Source organism: Eubalaena glacialis, chromosome 20 (genome assembly GCF_028564815.1).
Source record: "Eubalaena glacialis isolate mEubGla1 chromosome 20, mEubGla1.1.hap2.+ XY, whole genome shotgun sequence".
NCBI classification, from domain to species: Eukaryota; Metazoa; Chordata; class Mammalia; order Artiodactyla; family Balaenidae; genus Eubalaena; species Eubalaena glacialis.
The window spans coordinates 10,009,273-10,034,573 of record NC_083735.1 but is presented as its reverse complement, the minus strand read 5'-3'; the positions used below and the strand labels follow the sequence as shown (position 1 = coordinate 10,034,573).

The following is a 25,301-nucleotide window of genomic DNA, read 5'->3' as shown; positions in this document are numbered from 1 at the left end:
ATATTTGAAGGAGATGTTTTAAGGAAAAGTTTTTGTATTTCTAGCTCAAACATCTAGAAATACAAAAACTACAAAGCAGCATTCCCTTGGAAATTTAGGTGTTAGTCCAGATCTATGTGTCCATTTTTAAAGAAGTGAATTTCTAAAACTTGAGATTTAAAAGCAATAAGAACTTCTCAAATACATCCATAAGGCTAGAAGCTTAAGGACCAAAGATGTGGAATACATGTGGCAGAAATAAGTGAGTGCATAAATGGAGAGAAAGACAAACGGAAGACAAGTAGTCTTTGAAGTAGAGAATCCCAGGGTTTTTTGATTGAATATCTGGCCACTAGCAAGAAAGAGGCCATGGAGCGATTTGCGCGTTATACTCAAGAAATGTTTTCCCACCCCAAAAACAAGCGCTTGCAGAAGCCCTGTCCCTGGAGGGGAAGCGTCCCCCTCTACACACGCAGACTGGCTCCCTGGTGTTATGGTTCAGCCCTCACTAACCCCGGAAGCTCTCCTACCTCGGCAGGTCGGCAGAGGGCTGCTCCACTGGCCGTTGCTCCTACACTGGGCTTGAGATGCGCCCTGCAACAAGTAACCGGTGTTGCAGGTGAAGTTCACAACATCATTCAGGTTGAACTCGCTGCCGTTAGTGAAGCCGTGGGCAGGGTTCCCTGGGTGGCCACAGGTGATGGCTACGGAGGAAGACAGGTCCACATTAACAAGTCATCACTCTCACTTGGCATTCTTCATTAATACATATACAGGTATGCTAAATGTATGAATTAAGGGGTTGACAGCTAATCAGATATGTTACAGATTGTGTTTATATTTGGAAGGGAATATTGAGAGAAAGAATCATGGGCTGAACCCACAGGTTTTTATTATATCGTGGAAAATAACTAGCACCTGGCAAATGTACTTTCTTCATCACCATAATTATTATTTCTTACATCATGATAGAATATCAGGTAATTTTAAAATAAAGCAGTGAAAAACAAGAGATGCTAAATTTTTGTATTAATCATGAGTTCTGAATATTTTCCCCTGAGAACACACCAGCTAATTTTGTGGAACTCTCATCTTGAAACATTATAGGGACTTGGATGATAATTTAAATCGCGTATGTATAAATTAATCCAATATCAATTTAAACATCATGAAATTAGCAAAAATAAGAGTACATGCTCAAATCATATTTTCTTTGACATTCCCTATTGTATGGTCCTTTGGAACATAGCCAACCCTCATTATGTCATGTCCACAATAACAGCAATACAAATCATGAACATATCCTTCACTGGCCCTTTCAAAAGAAACACATTACAGTTGTAAAACTGGTGTTTTCCTTCTCATTTATCTTGTCAACATTTTTTTCTTCTAAGCAAAGCTTTCACCCTTGAACTGTGTACAGTTACCACAGCACTATCCCAGAGAACACCTGTCACTGTCCTAAACTTACATCAACAATCCCCTTGTTTAGGAAAATAAAGAACATATTAGAAAAAAAATTGGTTTAAAAGGAAATTTGCATAAGGGTACAATCTCTTCTAAAAATAGGAGTCAGCATTCATCTCTCAAGTTATAAAGTTTGAGGACAATGGTTACATACAATTTCACCTCTTTATTAAAGGGAGGACCGCGTACAAACTCTCTGCGTTCTTGATGAAGCAATGACAAGAACACAAAACAGCACAGAATCTTGGGGGGATGGCTACCGTGGGGCCCCTGCAAAGCCAACCGGCAGACTCGGACCCAGCACCTCTATCCTCCTCTGGTGGGATGCTATTTCCACCTCATCATCCTGGGACAACGCTGGGAGAATGAATGCCTGACATCCCTCATCCTGGGACCCATGTGAGATGAGCGGGTGAGCAAATTCAGTGTGGAGGGAGCCTGCAGGAGGCGTCGGAAGGACACGGAACGGGAGGAGGACCAAAGACGGAAGGGGAGGAGCGCCCACGTTCTCTCTCTTCCGACAGCTCTCCATCCTCTCTCTGAGCTTAAACGTGTCTGTGTTATGACCTAATGACAAAAGAAAACACCACGAAGGGAAGCACCCGCTGAGTTAGTTCACAGGCTGTACTTACGGACACAGACTGGGGTGTGTCCGGACCACTTGTGGTCTTGCAAGCATATCCGGACGGAAGTCCCCACGAGCCGGAACCCGGGGTTGCACTGATACACCACGGTGTCCCTGTAACTGAAGCCGTCGCCGCTGATGTGACCGTTCACGATGGGATCCGGGGAGCCGCAGTGGCCCGCTGAAAAGCAAGCAAAACCAACAAAAACACGCTGGAGAGCTTGTCTTCTGTAAAAGTACCACATTCGTGGAGAAACAACAGAGTCCTACGGTACGGCACGGGGAACTCTATTCAACGTCCTGGGATAAACCAGAATGGAAAAGAATATACAAAAGGATATATATGTATATATATAACCGGGTCACTATGCTGTACAGGAAAAATTAACACACCATTGTAAATCAAGTATACTCCAATAAAAAAATCTAAAATAATAAAAGTACTACATTCAAAATTAGTTTATCTTTATTGTCAAGTGACTGACAGCATTGAATGCAATTATTGGAATTTTTTCCATTTATATATTTTTTATTTGATAGAGTTTTCTTCAACTCATTAATTTTTCTCAACAATTGTGGGTAACATAAGTAATAGTTCAAATATAAAATTGTTAAAAGGTAATTCCCCAGGTATGGTTTCTCCATTTATTTCTTTTACTTATTTTTCTTATTGATATTGTATGTTATTTATCTATTTATTCTATTTCCAAATAAAAGCCAAAAGAAAGGAAGAGACACTTGGAATTCATATAAGTTCTGTAACCCTATTGAAAATGGGTAGCAAAGAAAAGGATGGAAGGATCTCCAGTGAGAGACTAGATTCCTGAACTATCTGTGAAATTCCAAAGGAAGGATTGATATAAGAAAATAAGTTCAATTTCAGAAAATGTCCATTTGAGTTATGTCTGAACTGATGTCTAGGGGAAACTGTCACATCCTCAGTTGAACACAGAAGCCCAGAGCTCAGGGGAGGGACACCCTGCAGACAGAGATTTAGGAAAAGCTAGATTACAGATGGAGGCTGAACCCAACAGGTGGCTGAGCTCGCCTGTGAAAAGTATGTACAGCAAGGAAAGAAAGGGCCCCAAAATGAAACTGAGGTGAACATCAATACTTAAGGGGAGGAAAACAGTACTGATGTGAGGACTCTGATATGTAAGGAGGTCGCTGGCAAACAGGGTGTCAGATAAGCTTCAGAACCAGAGGGCTTCCAAGTGGGGAAGGAAGCTAGAGGAATTTTCAGTCCTTCGCGAGTTGAAGGCTGGGGAGCGACAAAGGTTCTTTGCCTGACAAAGCTTTAATCCGGGTCCTGACACTCCTCCCAGGCCCTGTGCACCTCCTTGTAAAAGCCGACTTCAGCAATCACCCTGCTAAGTCAGCCTACGAGAAGCCTCCAGCCTCAACATCTGAGCCAGTTTCTCACCGCACCTGCCACTGGTAGGTGGGTTCAGCCAGAACCCCTCCAAGTCCTGAGGTTCCCTCTCAGGAATGTCCCACCCGTGACCCCTCCCTGCCCCTTGGCTGTGACCCCCGCTGGCCCACACGGCATCTGGAGTTGAGCCATATCTTTGTGGAATCCCATCACCCTGGTCCCTACACCAATCACTAGGGTACTAAAAAAAGTCTGCCTCATTATCGTTAAGGAGCGTCATGAATATTTTTTCTCTGTAACAGTAGGAAGGTGCTGTGTGGTCCAGGGAAAACTAGGAAAGGCGGGATTCCCTTCTTCTCTTTCACTCTCCTTCCACTTTCTTTCCTTCCTCTCCTTCCATCCTCCTCTCTGTCCCTACCCCCTCCTCACGTCCATGGAAAGAGTATCTTGTTAACTCAACAAACTATGCAGCATTAGGAGTAACTGACATGAAAAGGATGGATAGACAAGGAGAGTTCCTAAATTGTCCGCCAAAACTCGCTCCTTAGGCTGGAGCAGCTACAGAGCGTTTTGGAGTGGACTTCCCCTGGCCACTGCCCTCCGAGTAGAGCACCCAGCTGCCAGTGCTTTACTCAGAGTACAGCAACCCCAAAGCTGAGAGCATGGCCAAACTACTGTCATATGACACTCAGGGTCAATGCCACCATTCTGGAAGAATTCAGAACAGCACTCTCTATTTCTGTTTAAGGCAATGCAGCTGCATTGTGTTATCCTAGGTTTGAACCAGATCTGTTATCAGCAAGATGACCTTGCAGAGGACAGAGGGAGAAAACCGAATCGCTGACAGGTATCCCTCTTTGAGCAAAATCTCTGCCCCAACATTTGTAAGAGGTCGGGTCAAGTTGTACTCGATTCGCTTGATCTTTTGTCACCTCTGCAGCTTTTCCACTCAGCCAGATCCAGATCAATACAGCTGATTCTGACCAGAAGCCAGATCGCCTCCCCCGAACACCAGGCGTGCAACAAGCAGGGAACTGGGAGGAGGCTGAATGTTCTCCGGGGGCTGAAGGGAGAGCTTCTGAGGCTGTTATCCTGGAACACGGATGCGGGCTCCTTCCCAGAGGCTGGGCTTTGCACGGCGATCTCCGTCAGGTCGAGACGTGGAGCCCCACTCGCATCCCTGAGACAGGAAAGGAGCCACAGCCGCCACGCACGGGCTTACTGCAGGGATCCAGCCACTTCCGAGGTGAGAAGGAAATGATGTAATTTCTAGAAGTACTCACCAAAATAACACACTCCAATCCTCAAAGACAGTGCAGGCCACCTGATTCCTGGCTGTTACTCTAGAGAATGTCAAGCACTTTGGGGGTATTCTGAACCTGATCAGCATCCCAAGAGGCGGGACCCGGGCTCAGGGTAACCAAGATGCTGAAAGGGATACATTGCAACAGAAAGTCCCCAACCCTCTCCGTGATCTGCACAGCCTCACTCTTGACTTGGACAAACACGACTGGCTAGGCTCACTTTTAAACCTCAATCATATTTTTTTAATCTAAGTTTTCAGTAGGAGCACATGCTTCAAGGCTGCATTCTCTGTTGAAAGCCTGGCAAATAAGCACTCCTAACGGCAAGGAGATATCTGTACACTCCAGAAACCAGATGGCAAGGCTGACAGGCTTGTGTGGAAATAAAGACTTACAACAGCGACTCTTCTCTGACATGTGGTCACTTCAGTTCTGGGAGGAACTGGCCTTAAAGACCTAAAGAAAATCAGGGATGTCTTTCAAAAACACTCCCTTTCAGCTCAGTGCCTAAAGGAAGAAGAATTGACAGCATCACCTCGAACTTCACTTCCTATTTTAAGTAAATGTGGACGATGTGACTTCTGGATCTGAAGCTGGTAGAGAACAATCTGTTTGTCACTCGTATAACTTTCCAGCCCTCAGGTGAGTTCCTCTTTAAAACATTCAAAGCCTTAGACCAATTATGGGCTATTCACAAATATAGAATATTTCACTTACAGTATTTAACCAAAATTTCAACAGTAACATGTCGAAATGTTGTAGAAGGGAAAAACTGTATGAGGTGGAATTTGAATTCAATGTACTCTGAGCTCTACTTCAAATTTAAGATTCTGTTATCCTATGATAATACTGGGATATGTCCTTTGTGAATTTTTTAAATGTAGCCCCAGTTTTATTATAGACACACTATGTAGAAAGCATTTCTCTATCTTTGTAACTATGTTCAGGCATCTGTTGAGTGTCTAACACCTATTAGTCACTAATTAAACACTTGATGAAGTGAATAGAAATAAAGTAACTTCACAATGGACCATGTTGCCCTTTACATTTTCAAAGCATTTCCAAATCCACTGTCTCCTAGGTGGCTTTCCTTTATTGGCAATAATTGAATGCTGATTAGCTGTGGGCCAGCAATGTCCTTGGGGCTGGGGATTCAATGAAGAATAAGATACAATCATAAAAGAGAGGGGAGGTCTGACACAGAAAGTGCCCCAGGGTGTTTGCCCCTAAAGAGGTGAGGAACAGGGAAACTTCCCTGGTGGTCCAGTGGTTAAGAATCCTCCTTGCAACGCAGAGGACACCAATTCAATCCCGGGTCAGGGAACTAAGATCCCACGTGCCGCAGGGCAACTAAGCCCTCGCGCCACAACTAGAGAGAAGCTCACTGTAATGAAGAGCCCTAAGACCCAACTCAGCCTAAATAAATAAATAAACATTTTTAAAAATAAATAAATAAAAATAAAAAGTACATTAAAAATAAAAAGAGGGGAGGAGTGGGGAGGGACATGTAGCCCAGCTGGGCATCAGACAGCCTGAAAGAGGCAACATATAAGGCCTGAAGGGTGCATGTTTGTTAGCCAGGTGAAGGTGAGAGAATGGTCCCTGTATTGAGAACTTTTATTTGTTTTTAGAGTCTCAGTTAAAATGAAGATTATGGAGCTATTGGACCAAACTATCCATTTCCCAGAAGGGCACCCATTTTATCCTCTTCAGTTTATGACCTTACATATTTCATGTGCTACATGTCCATAATTTTGGGTGCATTTAATTATTACTATTCCACTGAGTGTAAAAAGCAGTAAAGAAGGATAAGTAACTCTATTAACTGGAAAAAAAAAAAAAAAAGAATTGGGATGAGGGCAGTCCTGCATATTTCAAAACAAAATATCAACTAAATAAAATAATGTGATTATCCAGTAGATCCGACACTGTGATGCCAGGCCCCTAGGTTTTGTGTTTGTGCTTTTGTTTGCTTGTTTCTTTTTCATTAGCATTTGGCTTCAGCTTAAACAAAGATCACTAAATGTTTTTTACAGGCAATTCTGCAGCCAGTGTCATCACACCTAGGAAATCAAGGAAGCCAAATTTCCTGACAAATGGTTCCATTAAAGTGCGGACAGAAAATCTAAGTGAAAAGCATGTGGCCTATTTTATTTTTACATCAGTCCTACTCGTGAATTTAATAATCTGCCACTAATCAGAGCCTGAGAGCTCTGGCTAGCAAGGAGCTAAAGAATTAGGTAGGATGCTGTAAAACTGTAACTGCATATGATTTTTAATTCAGTGGACAGATTGATTGATAGATATAGAGATATATCCTAAAGGAACTGCTGAATTTTCTTTTAGTTAAGTATGAATAACCAATTCTACGACTTCCACATTCCTAGAACTTTACATTTTAATTCTGCATTTTCTCCCTGCTGAGGACAGGCATTACTATGGAACGGGTAATTCTCCAACTGCTTAAAATTGTTCTTGAGAGAATCAGGAGCAGAATCAAGAATTCCATGCCAGGGTGGGTATTTTCCACTTCTAGTTCGGTGACTCTCTTTATTTCATACACTATATACCGTTAAAAAATATCCTTCAAATTGGCCTGTTAAGACGAATTGAACAATGGAATAGGAATTCCATGAAATTTCAGAAAAATTGAGATTTCATACCTGTGAGTGGGTCACAAGAGTCTGCAAGTTTCACCTCATTTGCAAAATGACTCCTCTGTGAAGATCACTGGCCTTTAAGTTTATGCTACTTTAGATATAACGAAAGCTGTATTGTTTTTATTTACTATATTTTAGTTATTATGCTTTAGTTAGATGTCCCAAATAGAAAAGAGAATCTCTTTTAACAATCTTTCTCGAAAATTGAGTTAGGAGGAATAAAATCTACCAAACTTTGCTAAAACACAGAGTGGTGGCCAGGTTGAATGAATGCCAGTCGCCTCTCACAGGGAGAAGTCGCCTTGGGGCTGCCATGAGCCAAACCCAGGGAGAAAGAGGGACGGGCAAGGGGATTCTCAGTTTCCTCCTGGGTCGAGGGTTTCCCGCAAACTCGTCCCGCGTGGGAACTGGAGAAGGCAGACGGCGGCCCAGCCGTGTGGGAGCCCAGCTCACGGTCTGAAGCGCAGAGAAGCCGCCAGCCCGCGGCCCTGACATCACGCAGCCCGGGCCAGCACACGGGACAGGGGGACCGGCACTTGCCGCGAGTAATGCGTTTATCCCCCAGGGCTGGGCCTCAGCTGACCAGCCTCTCCAAGCAGTGGTTCTAGAAGGCTACTGTCCAGAGTCTACACGCACATGTTTTAGTGTGTGTCGTACAACGAGTCTGAGTAGCAGAGTGAATATTCTGAAAACTGCGCCCTGGATGAATGGAATCCCTTGTGTCCTCTGCCCTCACACCTGCCCTTGCATCCCATGCTGTCTGGGAGTCACATGCACGTACACTGTAGAGATGGAGTCCCACCCACGGGCAGGGTTTTGCAGCAGCTAGCTGAGCTCTCTGGACTGCGTGTCACTGTTTCTGATGCTGCAATGATCACGGTCTGCAACCTAAGAAACCGCACTGACTTTCAGTGGTGACTTTGCTGAGTGACAGACACAGAGTGTCAGATGTCAGTTAGCAGATGTGCCTAAACTCACAACAAAGGCAGAGTCTGAATGCTTCTTTCAAGTATTGAATACTTTCAGGCAACGTGTGTTAGAGTCTCTTACAATTACCTAGACTCGTGCAATTTCAGAAGCGAATTCTGTGATTTGGGAATTTAATACAGTTCCACTGGTGCCATGGAAACCTGCTCCTCCAGGGGACCTGCGGGGCGCGCGGCTCCCAGGTTACAGGAGTTCCCTGTGCTGGGCATCCTCGCTGCGGGGTCTGTGCATCAACAGGAACTGAATAGCTGGATCTCTCTCCTGCCCTAAGGCCACACTCTCTCACACTCACACATACACACAAACACGTCGCCCCCACCCCCCCCAGAATTCCCTATTTTAAGGTCACCTTCTTTTCACTGTGCCAGTTTGTGTCAGTACAAATACTAAATATTGGTTTGGGGATTAGAACTGAATACATTCATACATTTTTAGAAAATCTACAAACCAAATATTCAACCTTCATGTTTGCTTTGTTATTATTGGTACTTATTGCTGAAAATAAAATAATAAGCGCTGTAAGTACGCTGTACCTGCAAGAGAATTAGAAATGCAATCTGCTTCATTCTGCCCATTCCAGTGACAACTCCAGCTTGGGGCTAAAGGCAGGGGTATTTGGCAGGGAATTCTAAAGCCAATAGCAAACACTGCTTGAGTATTAACAAATGGTCATGAAATGTCAGATGGAACAGATCCTCTTATGTACAGGGAACACGTTTAAGAGCATTAAACGTTGATGGATGGTATTTAAATCTCCAGATCTGTGCATATTAAAGGAACACATTTGAGTTCTCACAAATGAGACTTTTTCTTTTTCTCCACGAGCAATTTTGAGCGGTAATGTTGAGCAACTTTGTGGAAGTCCGAGAACATGTAGTATCGTAGAAAGCACGTGAATCATTGCAGGGATCGGCCGGTGGGGTGTGAAGATCTGTACAACACTCTGTGCCCTTAGTAACACCAACGACCAGGGCCCATCCCTTCGCCACAAAATACATTTGTATCACATCTCTGTTTGACACACCCTAGTCAACGGCAATTATTTTAAACCATATTTGATAAGAAAATTTCAGGCCAGTACCATGATTTGGGTAGTCTCTGGGGCTTTCAGAAATCTCTCATCTGCCTTTTTATTAATGTAGTTCCTCAACGTACCACACTTTTTACCTCTATCACTTTGCACACACACTGCCCTTTTGCATAACACTTCTTTCACATTCTTGTCTGCCTGTAAAATGTCATATAACTTAATCCAAATCCACCCTGTGTTTGCAGTCTTCACAAACCCTAAAGGAATTACTGCCCATTAATACTCAACGCAAACATCTCCCTTATTTTAGGTTTCCCTGCAGAAGGAGACTCTATCTCCAGGACCATCCGTTTACATTACCTACATGGTGAGGGTTGTTTTGTTTTGAATTCAGCAGATAGAAATGGAATTTTTCTTACCTATTTATCTCCACTCTGAGACTGTGTTCTAAGAGCAGTGTCATGGCCTCTGCACCAGCATTAGCCCCTGCCTGATCTAGAGGGGGTGTTCGTGAAAGGACGTGAATTCTTTCCATGATCACATTGCCATATTAGCACCGTCCCTCAGCATCACGTGACCACAAAGAGCACCAGCCCGGGATGCGCTTGGTTCAGGCGAGCCATCAGGACCTCCTGCCCCACAGTTCTGCACCTATGCAGCTGCTGCTTGTTCCGTGGCTCTCATTTCTGGGATGCTCTAGTCCATTGCTATGTGTTGGAGTCCCCTCTTCATCAAAGTGGCTCCCCCCCTGGGTATGGGGAGGATTCTGCGTGGACCTCTCTCCTGACATTCATCAATCTCAACTTTTTATTAAAGATACTTGGTTTTCATCTTATTTATTCCTTTGATGATAATTTCCTTAACAGAAAAAAGAACCACCTCCTATTTACCTTTACATCCTGTGCAATATTTCTTGAGGAATTAAATGAATATCACTAGATAATATTCAGAAATAGAGACAGAAGCACTTGCGGCTGGGAGGAATAGTGTGACATTTATCTGCGAGCCACTGATAACGCAGATGTAAAATGTGAAGATTAGCACTGAGTGTTTCCAAATATTTTACCTTCCCTGACTACCACACAGCCTAACTTTTATACTGCAGATCACTTTTATACCAAGATCAAGGACGGAGGGGTTAATCTTTCTGCTCTAATATCATCTTTTTGCTGCAATATAAGCATTGTCATAATCACTTGTTTTATTAAAAATTTGTACGTGGATCTATCATCAAATGCAAGGCATTTGAATACTTTCCAGTTTTATTCCCTAACAACTATGAAAAAACATGGTCTAATGATATCATTTTGAATCATGTCATTTAGCTATTTTAGCCACATGAATGTCACCATGATATATTTACAAAGGAATTCGTCTCCTCATAGGTCATTATAGCAAATGCAAACTTACTTCAGATAATAGCAAAATAATCTAATGAAAAAAAGATAATGTTCTTTAGGTGGGAAATGTCTCAATCTATCACTGACGTCTTGAGTAAACAGATTAGAGGTAACAGAGTGAAAGACATGATGGGTTATTATGTGTTGAAAAAGTCTAAATGATATAAATGGTATTAAAAGATTAATGTAGCTTTCTGTGATAGGAGACCTGGATTACAAACGTACAACCTCGTGTAGTCGGTGTGCTCTCTGTCGGGTTCAATGCAAACTACCGAAGGGAAGATAAACAGAAGAAAATAACTAAGGGAGCATGGGGACAGTAAAACTTCCCTGATGGACTGTACGTTACCTGATATGCAGATACGGGGTGAGCCTTCTCAGTGCTTAATTCTCCAGCCCAGGGAGATTTGTAGCATTGTACAGCACAGATGGTAAATCAGAACAAGTCCGGGGCAATTCACAGCACCCTGGGAGAGCCCAGTTGTAAAGCAGGGATAATGGCGTTGATTAAGTGTGGGCTAACCCTTTATAAAAATGTACTCTGATACACATAATGTATTACTTTGCCTAAATTTTAGGTATAGTGATGGTTGCACACAGGGTTGCCCAGCTTTCCTTATTCTGTCTTTTCTCAAAGGTTCTAGCTTAGAATTCAGACTAGGTACCCGCAAACACAGCATAGATTAGGTTCTCGAATGTTAGACAAAGAAAATCACCCGTCATCTCCTTAAATCCAGCTCTCCTACCATTAACAATCACAAGACTCTCACTGTGGCAGCGTCTGTGCATACGCTTGGCCATTTCCGCTGCAATGATCATCAAGGAATTCGGCGTATTCTTCCCTGACGGAAACCACTGGAAATAACCATCGTACCACAACTAGAAATAAGTGATCCCTGCTCCACATGAAATAGAAGGAAAACCTCAGGCAAAAGCGTTTTTTGTTCTAGTAATCCTAAAAATAAGCAAGATACCTCACGCACAACTTGAAAAATGTTTTTGCCAAAGTATTTTGCATTGTGATGGAGAAAGCATGGTGGGTATAGAGTCAATAAAGCTCAGAGTCTAATGGAGCCCCAGTCAAAAACCTGCCAGGTGGCCAACCACCTTCTATAGGAAGTCTTCATTGCATTTCTGGACAGATCCCACATGTTAAAAAATAAATAAGGGAAAATATTTCTTATATTGGGTCTGAAAACTATTTTTCTGTACATAGCATCTGCTATTTCAAACCAATGAATGGAGTTGTTTCACTAATGTCATTAGCAACCCTGGTCCTTGCCTTTGGCAGATGTGTTTAATTAATTTTATTTTTGTTTCTTTTTCTTTTCTTCTTTTTCCCACCAACTATTTTAACTATTTGAAAATAGCCATTAATTACTTCCTAACTTTTCTCTCAGCCAAACTTAGGATCACAAGTTTTCCAAACATTCCTCCAGTGTCATGGTTACCAGATCCTTCACCACATACACATTTCAATTCCTAAACAGCCCACGTAAACTATCTCACAGAACTGAAATCACCACCCCAGATATGGCCCACCCAGGCTCACGGAACGAGATGGAGACTAGTCACAAAACAATATCAGTGTTAGAGGCATCTCTTCGCACAAACAAGCCTTCCATTGTCCAAAACACCCAGTCCTTCTGTGTGTGCTATGATTTCATAATTTTCTCCTCACCATGTACATTGACGGTTATTTTGTTTTTTACTTTGAGTAAAATTTTACACTATTTCCATTATTTTCCTATGTCTAATGAAATCTATTTGGCCTACCATTTGATTTGAAGATTTCCTGAATCTGTCATCACATATTTATTCTCACTCTTTCAGCTAGCAGTGTTATGCCCTCATCCAGGAGCTAAATAAACGTTTTGGAAAGGACTAGAGTGAGGAGAGAGAAACATACACCTGGAAACCTCCTTCCCAAATCACAGCAATACACTGAACATCATTCATGTACTGTCCCTCAGGGAATCTTTAAAAGACTTAACCTAAGGTCCACATTACTCTTTCTTAATTGTAAGAGTTATGATGGAAAACCTTGACATACATCTTGCCGAAAATTCAGAAACACCGTGTCTGAAGACTATTTCTAAACACCCATCTAAAAGTAACATCAAACAAAGATGGATCCAGACTTGCATGTTAATTTTGTGAACCTGTGTTAGCTCTTCATAAATACACATCACACAAGAATTTACAAATAATAGATTTGATTATCTGCTCTGTGTATCATCAAGTTAACAAATCCATAGTTTCTGACAGCTAACTTCTTTCCCCTGTGTGTGAAAAGTCACACCAAATAGTTGTCTAATGCTAGAGTACTTCCTTTTAATGACATCCCACAGGAGCCAGTGACTCGGCCATCTCCCTGGTACCCGAAGCTTGCTTGGATGGGACTCTCCCGGCCAGGAGACTCAACTCTACTTGAAACTCTCAAGTTCTCTTTGATGGACTCCTTCTCCTTCTTGGGGTTCCAGTGTCTGATATAAAAGACTCTCTAACCTTCATATTCACATCATAATTCCTCTTTACAGACAAGACAGCGTGAGGAGGAAGCTGAGCCCTTTTGCTTTCTTTCATCCACTTCCTTTAACACCAACTCTGATGAGTGAACTTGGGTTTTATTTCAAACATCACCTATGCATGGGCCTTACATTTCATGGTCCTGAATACTTCTGTTGTTCCCAGTTCGTGGCAGATCTGTCCTTCAGGACATGGCCCTTCAAGTGTACTTCATTCTCTTAACTGGATTCATTGTAGAACATCTGGTGTAACTGTCTCTGTTTCCTTGGGTAATTTCCCATTTCCTCCACAATGGGGTGATTTGTTTCTTAAAGTCAGAGTTTTGGGGGTTGTTTTGGTTTTTGAGGGTCCTGCCTCTTCTCTGTTAGAGTTGAAGTCATGGGATCATATGGACTATTTTTGGAAAGTATCTGAATTTTTGGAAAGTATCCCTAGCAATTACCTCCTTTGTCACTGTAAGTCATTTTCCTTCCATGACTATATAGTTTATCCTCACAGGGTCCGCATGAGCCTGAAGGTTACCCAAGGTCATTTAGCTTGGTAGAAACCCAGACTTTTAAGACATTCAAAACCACGGAAACATACAAAGGAATAATTCAAATGACAAGAAATGGAAAGAAAATAATAGCGTGATTGGTAAGCAAGAGGCCCAGGAACCGTGCAGGATGAAGAACAAAATCATCCACGAAGAGCCACTTAGGTACTAAGCACCCTCTTGGTGCAGGTGCCTTGGGGTGGGGAGTAGTCTAACACAAAGGCTCATCTCTCCTCCAGTTAACCAACAAATTCCTCTTCATTGGTCAGAATTAGCATAGTAGTATAACGGCCTCTTTTATTATATCTCTTTTTTTGAGAGAGAAATATATTGGTGAAGTAGCACAAAACTTAAAAACTACTTATATACCCTAATGTTAAGAAGCCTGTGTTCTATGGTCAAATTGCTTAGGTTTAATGCTGTTTTTGATACATATTTTTTGGGCAAATTCCTAAGCTCTAAGTTTTGTTTCTTACGTGTAAGTAGGAGTACTGAGCACTTACAATATGCCTAATGAGAGTTCAATAAGATAAAACTCAAAATGCACATTTTCAGTCATCAATAAATAACACCATTCGAAGTACTATATCCAAATAGGGCATCTTGTTAATGTCTGGATTATGGAGGAATCCAACATCTACTCTGTCAGATATCTGTGCCAGATTTAGGATCACAGCCCCTCTTCCCTTTCCCCTTTTGAGCACTTTATAATCTTCTCCAGCACAGACGTCACCTCTGTTCTCCACCTGTTCGCTCTTCTCCCCACGTTCTCGGCTGTGTCTCGCACAGCATTCTGGGTCCTGTGGCCATATATTCCTGCTGGGTTACACTACATTATCTACCGAACAGCCACCCATTTTTCAGGAGAAGATCTATCCTTCACTGCCATATGCTGTGTATTATGGATTTTACCCCTTCAAGTCTCCGTGGTAGCTGGGAGACTATGTTTACAAACTTTTAAAATCTTTAAAGTAAATTTATTACACATTCTTTACTCATTGGTTTATAAACATGTGGCTATGCATCATTTCTCACCCTTTTCTAATTGTGTCTTTCTTCTTTTAAATACTTCATGCCTTTCCAGTTGTATTATTCTTTATATGCCGTGTCCAAGTTCTACAACACTAATGTTTTATACATTACAATCTGGACATTTTTCTTCCTCTTTATTTTCAGTTTAAATTCCTTCTGAGCACTCCCTCTTCCAAAAAGTGTCTAAGCCATATTGCATCCCACTGAGGCCATGCCTTTGAGCTTCTCCATCCAGCCAACTATTCAATATGCATTTTGTCCTTTCTACTTCAAAGTCCTAACCTTCGGTCAGAAGAATGCCACACAACAGGTAAAGGTTTATTTGCAATCAGTAAGGCTCAAGCTGGCCCCATGATTCAACAGTTACATAAACTAAACTTGACACTTAAAGCTCCTGAGGCTAACCACTGCCCTACCTTCAGCCCATAAGGCACTAATCAAACCTAAATTGCTATTACTTTCCATCTTACAATTCATAGGGGAGATGCAATTTCTTAGATCACCTGATCCCCTTCTAAGGCACCAAGTTCCACTGCAGTAGATGGAGAAAACCTACCCCAACTGCAGCTGCCTTAAGGAGTGCACTACTCAGTGGCCAATCTCGCAAGAACACTTAGGAAAGCTCAGAAAATCCCAGAAGCACTCGGCTGAAAACTACAGTGACTACCCTCAACAGGAATATACACACACACAGTATTCAAGCAGCACTGATCTAAGTCTTGTATTAATCTGAAGGAAGTCATTTTGTGGATAAGCCTGAAAACCTCCTTCTTTCGTCAGGTGCATTTTTCTGGGACTGCTACTTTACTTTCATTCTCAAATTCTCCTGAGTGTTTCTTCAAATTCTCTCCAGTGAAAAGAACAGATGATTACTATTTAAAAAATTTACTGGTCCTGGCTTAGTTCCTAAAGTGAGCCTAGCCCACAGAGGTTCAGAAGCTTAAACTTTCCAGCTTCTACTGCTTTGGAGTGATTACAAAATATTGAGATCACAGAGAGAGTTCTAAAGGACTAAAGGCAGTTTACATATTTTGCAAATTACTTGGAGATCTAAAAGGAGCATTAGAAATCACTGCACTTTAAGCTGCTTATTCAACAATTTTCATACACTTATTCAGAAGATTTTTCCATAGAAAATTTTTCAGCCCAACTTTTTAAAAAAATTGTCATGCAGAAAATGTTAATCCTTGGGAAAAAGAAGACCAAGTTACTATGCACACTTTCAATTTTAAATAATTCATTGTCCTTATATTGACGGACATTAATATCACATTAACTTATTAACATACTTTTTAAAAAATTTAAAAAGATAACAAAATGTATGATAATTTTGGTTTATTTTTGTGCATTCTAAAATCATGATGGCATTCGAGTGTAGTGACATGCTCAGCAGTCTATAAAACAGTCTTTGTGTCACTTAAGGCAACACGTGACCTGCATTTATTGCTCAGATTTTTAAAAAATCCCTTTAGATACTTAAAGAAGAAGTCATATTGTAAAGTGCAACATTAAAAACCCAGGTAGGATTTAGTAACACTCTGTCAGAGCATTTATGGCAAGAAGTGCCATGCTTTGCCCAGCCATCCTCTATTTTTAAGGTTTATTTGAGTTAAACAAGTGCCCAATGATGGATTAATTTACCCAGACAGCGAGTCTCGGGGCCGCTCCAGAGCCCGTTGGCCAAGCATTCTCTGACGTGAGAACCCACAAGCGTGTAGCCTGTGTTACACGTGAATATGGCTGTGGCGCCATAAACTGTCATTGTTCCAATCTTGTTCCCATTTGGGGGAAAGGACAGGCTTCCACATGAGATCACTAGAAGGAAAAGAAAAACAGAGTGAATATTATTTCAGGTCTGCAGACTGCTCTTTTGTTTAAAAACGACAAAATCTTCAGTCTTCATTTTCATTAAGAACACGGGCAGGGGTGTCATCTAAGGGTGAGATAGACACACCACCTAGGAAGCTTAATTTTTCTTCTCTTATACCCTTGAAATGAAAACTTGAAAGTTTAGGGTGGAATCCAAAATATCCCTTCCTTTACCCACTGCTATTTTTTTCATCCTCATAGGTAGCTAAACTTTTCTTGAGTAAATACACAGTATACAAACATATTCACACACGAGCAAATCAGTCAAATGAGTTGGCTTTCTGTCCTCTTTTCGGTCTACACCAATCACAAGAATCACATCATAGTTACCGGACACCTATGTGTGTGTAGCAGGAATTAAGAAATGTGGGTGGTCTTTCCCAAAGGCATCAGCTGGTACAAAGCAGTGAGGAATTAAACCCGGGATGCCCACTGCAGTAGAAGGACTGAGTTCATTTTTTCTTTCGTTTACTTGCATAAGTTGTTGGGATCATGAACTCCATAAAAATGCTGACTATATAGGACATGTGCAAACTTTCTGAAAATTAAAAAAAAAAGTCTAGACCTTAAGTGATTATAGATGTAGGTACCCAGTTCACACGTGTGTCCAGCATAATTACTGACCGTGACCACTTACACCCACACGATTGCTCCAGTTGGGGAGATGAATGCAACAGTCACTTTCATTACAGATACTTGTTATACCACCTGACTCCCTGCACTCTCCAAATCCACAAGTTTGAGCACAAAGAAATCAGCAGAATCTCAGGGGAGGAGGAAATCATGAAGTCATCAAGGCCAACTGCTCAGCAGAGGCTGAAATGTGTTTTAACAGGTGAGAATGAAAGTGTTTGAAAAGCTCTTCTAAGAAGAGTGATAAAGACTTCCTGACGTACTGAGTGAGTTCTTATGTGTAAAGGGCTTAGGGCAAAGCTGCCATGTAGCTAAAAATTACTGAGCCCTTATTAACAGTAAACTGATAAGAGGCAGTGAAAAGTTGTGATTAAGAACACAGATTCTGGCTTCAGGCTACCCACCCAGGTTCTGCTCAGCTTTGCCAGTTCCTAGCTCGGTGGCGCCGGCCAACTTCTCTAAGTCTCTCAGTCCTTCTGGTTCATCTCCTAAAGGTTAATACCAGCACCTGTCAGGTAGGGCTGTGCAGCGGATCCAAAGAGAGGACCGTGGGAGCACCTAAAGCAATGCCTCGCACCTGACCAGGGCTGGGTCCCGGTTCCCTAACAGTGAAGCCCATCTCAGGACCTATTCAGGGAACTAAATCCAATGTCTGAAAACCTTTACTGATAACTGAAGTGAAGAAAATTTTATCATTTAGACCAGTCTTTTGAATTAAGCTGATTTTACTCCAAGACACATAATCCTGGTTCCATTTCAAACTGACAGACAGACACAGCCGGGAAATGTGTGTTCTAGGGGCACTGCTCACCCAAAATTTGGGAAGTTCAGCTCTAGAATATGTCATGATCAGAACATTATTGTTGTTGAGGGAACCATGAGGATTTCTTAGTTTGCAGGATTGTTAAACTCTTACAGGGTCATATCTTATGCATTTAGTGATACTGCTGACATGTTTGCTCTACCAAATGTCAATGGATTTGAGTCGGATTTAGATTTTTTACAATTAGTTATGAACTTTTCATTAAGCCTTTTCTCAAACATAGTATGAACTTCACCCTGAGCTATGATATTTAAAGATCCACTTGTAGCCATTCAGGATAAATGGACCGTGTTTTGAAACCTCAGCTTTTAGTAAGAAGTGTTAAATAGCAGTGAGGTCTGAGCACACCTCCTCTTGGAGGTCTTGACACACCGTTAATGGCGGACTAGCAGAAAGGCTGACTCTGTTTTCGCGTCTCTTCTATTCTTTTAGCCTCTGTTAAAAATATCCTGGTGACGCAACTATTTTAGGTTTGTCCGCTACTAAGGTTCACTAGACTATAAAGAAGAACTAATGGAACAAATGTTAGCTTTTCAGCAGCTGGATAATGGGGTCTCGGACGTAGAGATTTGGTTGGCAGTAAACCCGACACGTTAATGAGGTAGGCAGCACCCATCCGAAAAGTTCCCCTAATTGAAAGGGAAAACCCCTTTCCCCTAAAAAACAAACAAACAAAAACCTGTGTCAAACATCCAAGGGAAAGCTTTATTTCCGTGTTCTTTTCTCCCATCAAGTTTTCAAGAATAAAGTCAATAAGTTTGCTGTTTTCTCTTCTGTTAAACATATATTCATACGCACAGTCAACTGTCTCCTCTGAATTCTCAGAGTGTGTCTTGCACAGAGGATGTGTGTCTTGGGCAGAGGATGCTCAGCTGAAGACGCTCAAGAGTGCCCCCAGCTCTGCCCGATTTACTGTTGATACTGTAGTATTTTCTCATTATTACTGTGGATTCTAAGCCTTTGCCTCACCCCCCTGAAAAGCCTCTTCCCTCTTTCCTTCAATTCTACAATTATAGTCATGTTGAAATCCTCTACTTTGAAAAAGAAATCATACTGAGACATTTCATTTCTCAAACCTGTGATGTCAACAGGATTATGGATGTTATTGTCAGCAATATGGATATTATTTGTGAATGTGACAAATAAATAAGGTCAAGAGTAGGTAATTTCAAACATGTTCTTCCTGGAAAAAACCTTGTGAATATGCAGTTAGACAGGAGCAGCAAATACATGACATGGCACACATGTGAATGGGGCAGTGCTGCCAATCATGAAGAAAAGGTTCAGAGGACATACGATAGCTATTTTCAAGTATGTGAAGGCATGCCATGTAGACCAGAATCTGGAATTGGATTAGTAGGCCAGGAGAGAGAGTGCCAAGATACACGGATCAAGCCAGGAAGAAGGCCTCACACAAAGTGAAAATGTCCACATGAAATCATTGTCCCTGGGGGAGTTGGTGTCACATGAGTTACTTAATGCAGGCTGGACATTCACTTGTGAGTATATTATCAAGAAAATTCACATTTAGGTCATTCTAAGTGACGACCGGTGTCCACACCAACACAGAATGGAATAAGAATGTCCACTCCGTGGTCTCCTATGATACAGATGAAATGTGTAGTCTGAAGGATAAATACTCCCATGATTTTATGATCAATCCAGGCAGATCCCCAATTATCAATACAAATAGAAGGTCATCAAAGACCAGCCTGCCGACTTCACAGCTTGACCCAGGTCTAACTTATGAGAGCTCTGAACTAAGCAGTTAGAAAAGAGGTACAGGCCAGAATTCAGACAATGTTCTTCGGATATCTATAATATAGCAAAATTCCAATGTAGCTCTCTAGGTCTGTGTGTATAAAATTTTAAATGCAAAGATGATTTCTTTTTGATTCATGAATTTCTGCGATAAACATTTTTCTTAATTTTTAAAGCAGTAAGTCAAAAAGTAAATACACATAACAAGAAAATAGCAACAGGCTCCAGCTTTTACACAGTCCTTGCGTTAGGGGGGTTATATGGGCACCCCCAGACATGGAATTTTAATTTTGCTTTCTTGTTTCTTGAGGGATAACCATTGATAGTCATTCCTCCTCAAAGATGGGTGACTGCCGAGCTAACAGTTTCAAAGTGAGACTAAGGTCTCCTGTCCTCTTCACCCCTGGATATCTGGGCTCTGTCTATGGACATGGTGGAATATCCTAGAGTCAGAAACACTTAAAGAAGTGGCGACTATCCCAGCTGACTTCACAGTTGTTATGGACACGCTTAGAAGGTGGTCAAAGGTCATCTCTTCATCTGGAGCTAACTGGACAAGCAGAGTGGGAGCTCCTAACATTTCCAGCCCCTAAGCAGGTAGGTAACCCAAACAGTTAGATCCAGGAGATCCTGTGGACTGGGCCATTCTTAGATAAAACATAGGCAAACAACAAAATAAATAAAAATACAGCTCCTTAGCTGTAACAATGATTTGGATGACAATACATTTGAAGATTCTATTGGTTCAGTTCCAATAAAATGCAGAACTGGTGTTTATTCTGTGAAAAAGCTACCACAGAGTGGCAGATTGGGCTTACAAAAATGTGCTCCTTATGAACTTAAGGACTGAGTCTCCAAGTCACATCTTGAGCTTCCTGATGGGGACAGATGTGGGAAGGAGCCAGCTCACTAATTCAGACCCTAACACGGAGAAATTCAGTACCAATTCAGTGACCAGACAACTAGTCAAACCAGGACACTTTGGGGAATGATTTGGGAACCATTAATAAATAAGCTTCAGGCAGGGCTGTCCAGGGCCTGGGGGTGCTGTCCACTTGGATTATGAGCTCGCAGAGGTCCTGACCCTTCCTGATTCGCCTTTGTGATGCTGGTGAAGAGCTTCACTACCATTTGTTCCATTAAAAGTGGAATTAGAATGATTATCACAGACAGTGAAGCATTATTTCTTTTGTCCTTTTTCTATTTTTATTCTGGTTTATTCTTACTAAGCTGTGTATTTTATAAATAGGACACCAGTCTAACTGCTTGTTTTTGTGCATGATAATTTCCTGTGAACAATCCCACTAAAGATTGTATATTAAATATGTCTGAATCAAACAGTGCTCTGAACAATGCTAATATTGTTTTATTTTTCTATTTATTCATATTTATTATGAAACCCACTCAGAGGCTTAACTGCTTATCTTGTACCTACGAGAATAATAATCTCCCTTTTCAAGACAGTCATTATTTGAGAACACAATATCCTTAGCATAAATACACGCATTCCCAAGATCCTAATTAAAAGGTTTGAATAGTCAGTGCATGGAATAAGATTGATCTTTTTAAATACAGGCCTGGATTTGTTTTTGAGCTGATTTGAAATATCGAGTATTCTAATATTTCAACATTTGTAAAATATGATCGTCAACAAGAAAAAGACAGCATTTAACACTTAATGCAGCGGTCATATATTTAAGTATGTCAGATAAAAATACACGTTCATTGTTGTAATGAAAAGAAATGCCATCGGGTTACACAGTTAATCTATAGGACGATAGATTACAGTCCCTTAAAAGGTGGATGCCACCGCTGTCAGTGATTCAGGATGGCCTCGAGGTCAGGAGCACACCTGTTACTCACCTCTGCATCTCGGCCTCTCCACCCCTACGCTCCACGTGCCGTTGGCGTGGCACTGCACCAGCCTCTGGCCCTCCAGGTAATACCCGGGGCTGCAGCTCAGCACCACCTGGGCTCCATACTCATTCAGGGATCCTGACACCAGTCTCCAGGTGACATGTTCTGAGAGCTGGGCTTCAATGCCAGGGCAAGTGACCGCTGGAAAGAAACACACTTAACATCATCACTTTGTTCTCAAGGGGTCAGACCAGGCCTGCTTTCCATGGTAAAGGCCTCCTGTATGGAACTCATCGTGCTGTACAGAAGAGATGCCATCACCTGTTATTTGCGGTTTTCTCTACTACCCACATAGCCACACAAAAATGATCCCATATGCAAAATGCATTCCACAGCCTCATGGCAAGTGCACTGGAAATCTTGCAGTGGGATTACATGTAAAGGGATAAATCACTCCCACAAAGTCCCGAGGTTCATTGAAAATGATCATCAGGTAAATGTAGGCACGAATAGAAAAATCTTACTTCTAATTTGTCTCTATCCTCTGAGAAACTTGAAATGGTAATTGAGTAACTGAAAACCAGCTTAGACCAAGAAAATTAGATGCCCTCATTCCCTTCCTCCCTACGTAATAGGCTCTATTCCTGGATTTATTAGCACACAAAATCCACATGCACACACATTAATACTATACAGAAAAGTGTTTAACGAATCTTCAAGGAGAGAATCTACTCATGTCCTTAGGAAGTGAACTAGAATTACAGTAGCTACTTCATGAAGGGCAGTAGCAACACTTTTAATAACAGTAGTAATAGCAGTAGCTGTAGTGCAATACTACCGGAGTGGATTCAAGGAATTTATGACAGTGCTGAAAATATACGCAAGATTTGGTATATGTAAGTTTATATATTTTCTGAAGAGTACAATAATATTTAAAATTAATTTGACAACGTTAGGAACTAGAACTCTACTTCCCTAAATATGAAGCTACATCGGCTAATAACCTTCACAGTCAGCTACCCACGAAGTTGACCAGATTGATTAATTTATTGATCCTGGAAGAATCAGCTAAAGATACCATGTTTGTTTTTTTTTTTCCAGAATAATATTAATAAATACATTTTACTTATAAATTCTACACAAGTTCATTATAATTGAATCAGACATATCCAAAATGTTACAAAAATCCCATTTAATCTTCTCTTGGTAATTTTACCATTACTATGTTCAAATAAACAGAAAAAATAGGCCTTTTTGGTATTATTGCAATAATAATATCAACAAGGTTTAAAATGTGAAAAGAATTTTCTAGTTTAAAAATAATCCTTAGATCGAGTTCTCAGGTATTTTTTAGGTAAAACAATTATCCAAAATTTATATGGATATTCAAGTGTTTTGCCTAGTGATATAAATAATTTTTTTTTCTAACCAGATTACCTTTAGAATTTCAGGCATGATTGCCATTTCTGAAAATACTTTAATGTCTTTAAACTGACAAATCCATAACTCAATTTCAATCCTGCTGCATATTTCAAATAAAATCTGAGACTTCCCTGGTGGCGCAGTGGTCAAGAACCAGCCTGCCAATGCAGGGGACACAGCCTTAAGCCCTGGTCCGGGAAGATCCCACATGCCGCGGAGCAACTAAGCCCGTGCGCCACAACTACTGAGCCCGTGCGCCTAGAGCCCACGAGCCACAACTACTGAAGCCAGCGTGCCTAGAGCCCGTGCTCTGCAACAAGAGAAGCCACCGCAATAAGAAGCCCGCGCACCGCAACGAAGAGTAGCCCCTGCTCGCCGCAACTAGAGAAAGCCCGTGTGCAGCAACGAAGACCCAACGCAGCCAAAAATAACAGTAAATAAATAAATTTTAAAAAATCTAATTTAAATTTTCAAATAAAATCCATTTCATTTCATCAAAGCTGTGTTTCTAGAATTAACTTGATTGTTTTTAATTACTGAACTATCTTTTATAAACTGTTTCTGCCAAGAAGGATTCAATGTTGGCTTACACAGTAGAATCAGTTTTCTTCCGCTAATATCATCCACAGCAGTGGTTTCCAAATTCTGCGTGATTACCCCTTTCTTTATTTTTTTTATTTTACTTTTTACTAAAAAAATTTTTAACATCTTTATTGGAGTATAATTGCTTTACAGTGGTGTGTTAGTTTCTGCTGTACAACAAAGTGAATCAGCTATACATATACATATATCCCCATATCTCCTCCCTCTTGCGTCTCCCTCCCACCCTCCTTATCCCACCCCTCTAGGTGGTCACAAAGCACCGAGCTGATCTCCCTACGCTATGCGGCTGCTTCCCACTAGCTATCGATTTTACATTTGGTAGTGTATATATGTCCATGCCACTCTCTCACTTCGTCCCAGCTTCCCCTTCCCCCTCCCCGTGTCCTCACCGCTTTCTTTATGAAAATGGTATTTGGTTTCCTTTTAATTATCTGATTCTGGTTTAATTGTTTGCTTGCATTTCTGTCTCCCTGCTAGGCTCTAAGTTCTTTTATTGTAAACATTATGTCTTTTTACAGTTTTTTTTTTGAGAATAATGTCTGACAAAGCAGGTGCTGGTGACACATTCTAGTCTGTGTGTGAGTGTGTGTGCTTTGAAAAGTAACATGCCCCCCCCCCCAAAATGCTGTGGCAGCAAAAACAAAACACAACAGCAACAGCAACAAAAAACACAAAGAAACTGAGGCAATAAAAGCATATGGGTAGAAATTGAGAGTAAAAAGAAAAGTGAGAACTGGAAAAAATATTTATCTAAAGTCTACCTTGGCCTACTAAAGGAAGAGAGGGGAAGGGTGGAGCTTTCCAGAAATTTCTGCAGATGTGATTTTATTTGATATTTTCAAAGATGCCCCAAGGGGGAGAGTATACAGAAATGTCTGAGTTTGAACGACCTATGATGTTTATTTGAGTGGTAAAATCCAAGTTAGGTGAACCAAGATGACAGGAGAAGACCAATCCCTCCAAACTGTGGTCAGTAGATCCCCTCTTGGTGAGTTTTACTACATGCAGGTCTGCACTCATAAAAAAACAAGGCAAACAGTCCCCATAAAAGGATCAGCCCTGCTGCGTCCTGCCCGTCAAGATGCCACAGAGAATGCGCTTTGTTGCTTGGCCCCGGGAACAAGGAAGCCACAGCCTTCCTTGTACCAGCTCTAGGGGCTTTGTTGGGGGGAACAGACCCAGAACATTCTGCACACCCCACACGCCTACCTGATCTCCTGACTGCACTCTGGGGGGCAGCCCAGTCCCCTAAGTCAGAACCTGAAAACTGTTCTCATGTGCTCACCCCCCCACCCTGAGTCACTGCATTCCCTCCTCACCCCCTCCTCCTCCAGGTGCCTCCCCCCACCTGCAAGTCGAGCTCTTAACTCCACTTGCATGTCCTTAAAGGAATTTCATAAAAATATTAATCTC

The 25,301-nt window shown here is 41.5% G+C and overlaps 1 protein-coding gene across 1 annotated transcript in view; it reads right to left on the bottom strand.

Moving 5' to 3' along the window:
• Positions 1 to 25,301, bottom strand: part of CSMD1 (CUB and Sushi multiple domains 1) — a 1,818,880-nt gene that overhangs the window by 42,463 nt on the left and 1,751,116 nt on the right. Inside the window, exons 51-54 of the mRNA XM_061177359.1 lie at positions 21,870 to 22,064; positions 16,562 to 16,735; positions 2,079 to 2,252; positions 510 to 683 (exon numbers count right to left, since the gene is read on the bottom strand). Of these exons, the coding sequence (XP_061033342.1) occupies positions 510 to 683; positions 2,079 to 2,252; positions 16,562 to 16,735; positions 21,870 to 22,064 (717 nt within the window). The remainder of the gene's footprint in view (positions 1 to 509; positions 684 to 2,078; positions 2,253 to 16,561; positions 16,736 to 21,869; positions 22,065 to 25,301) is intronic.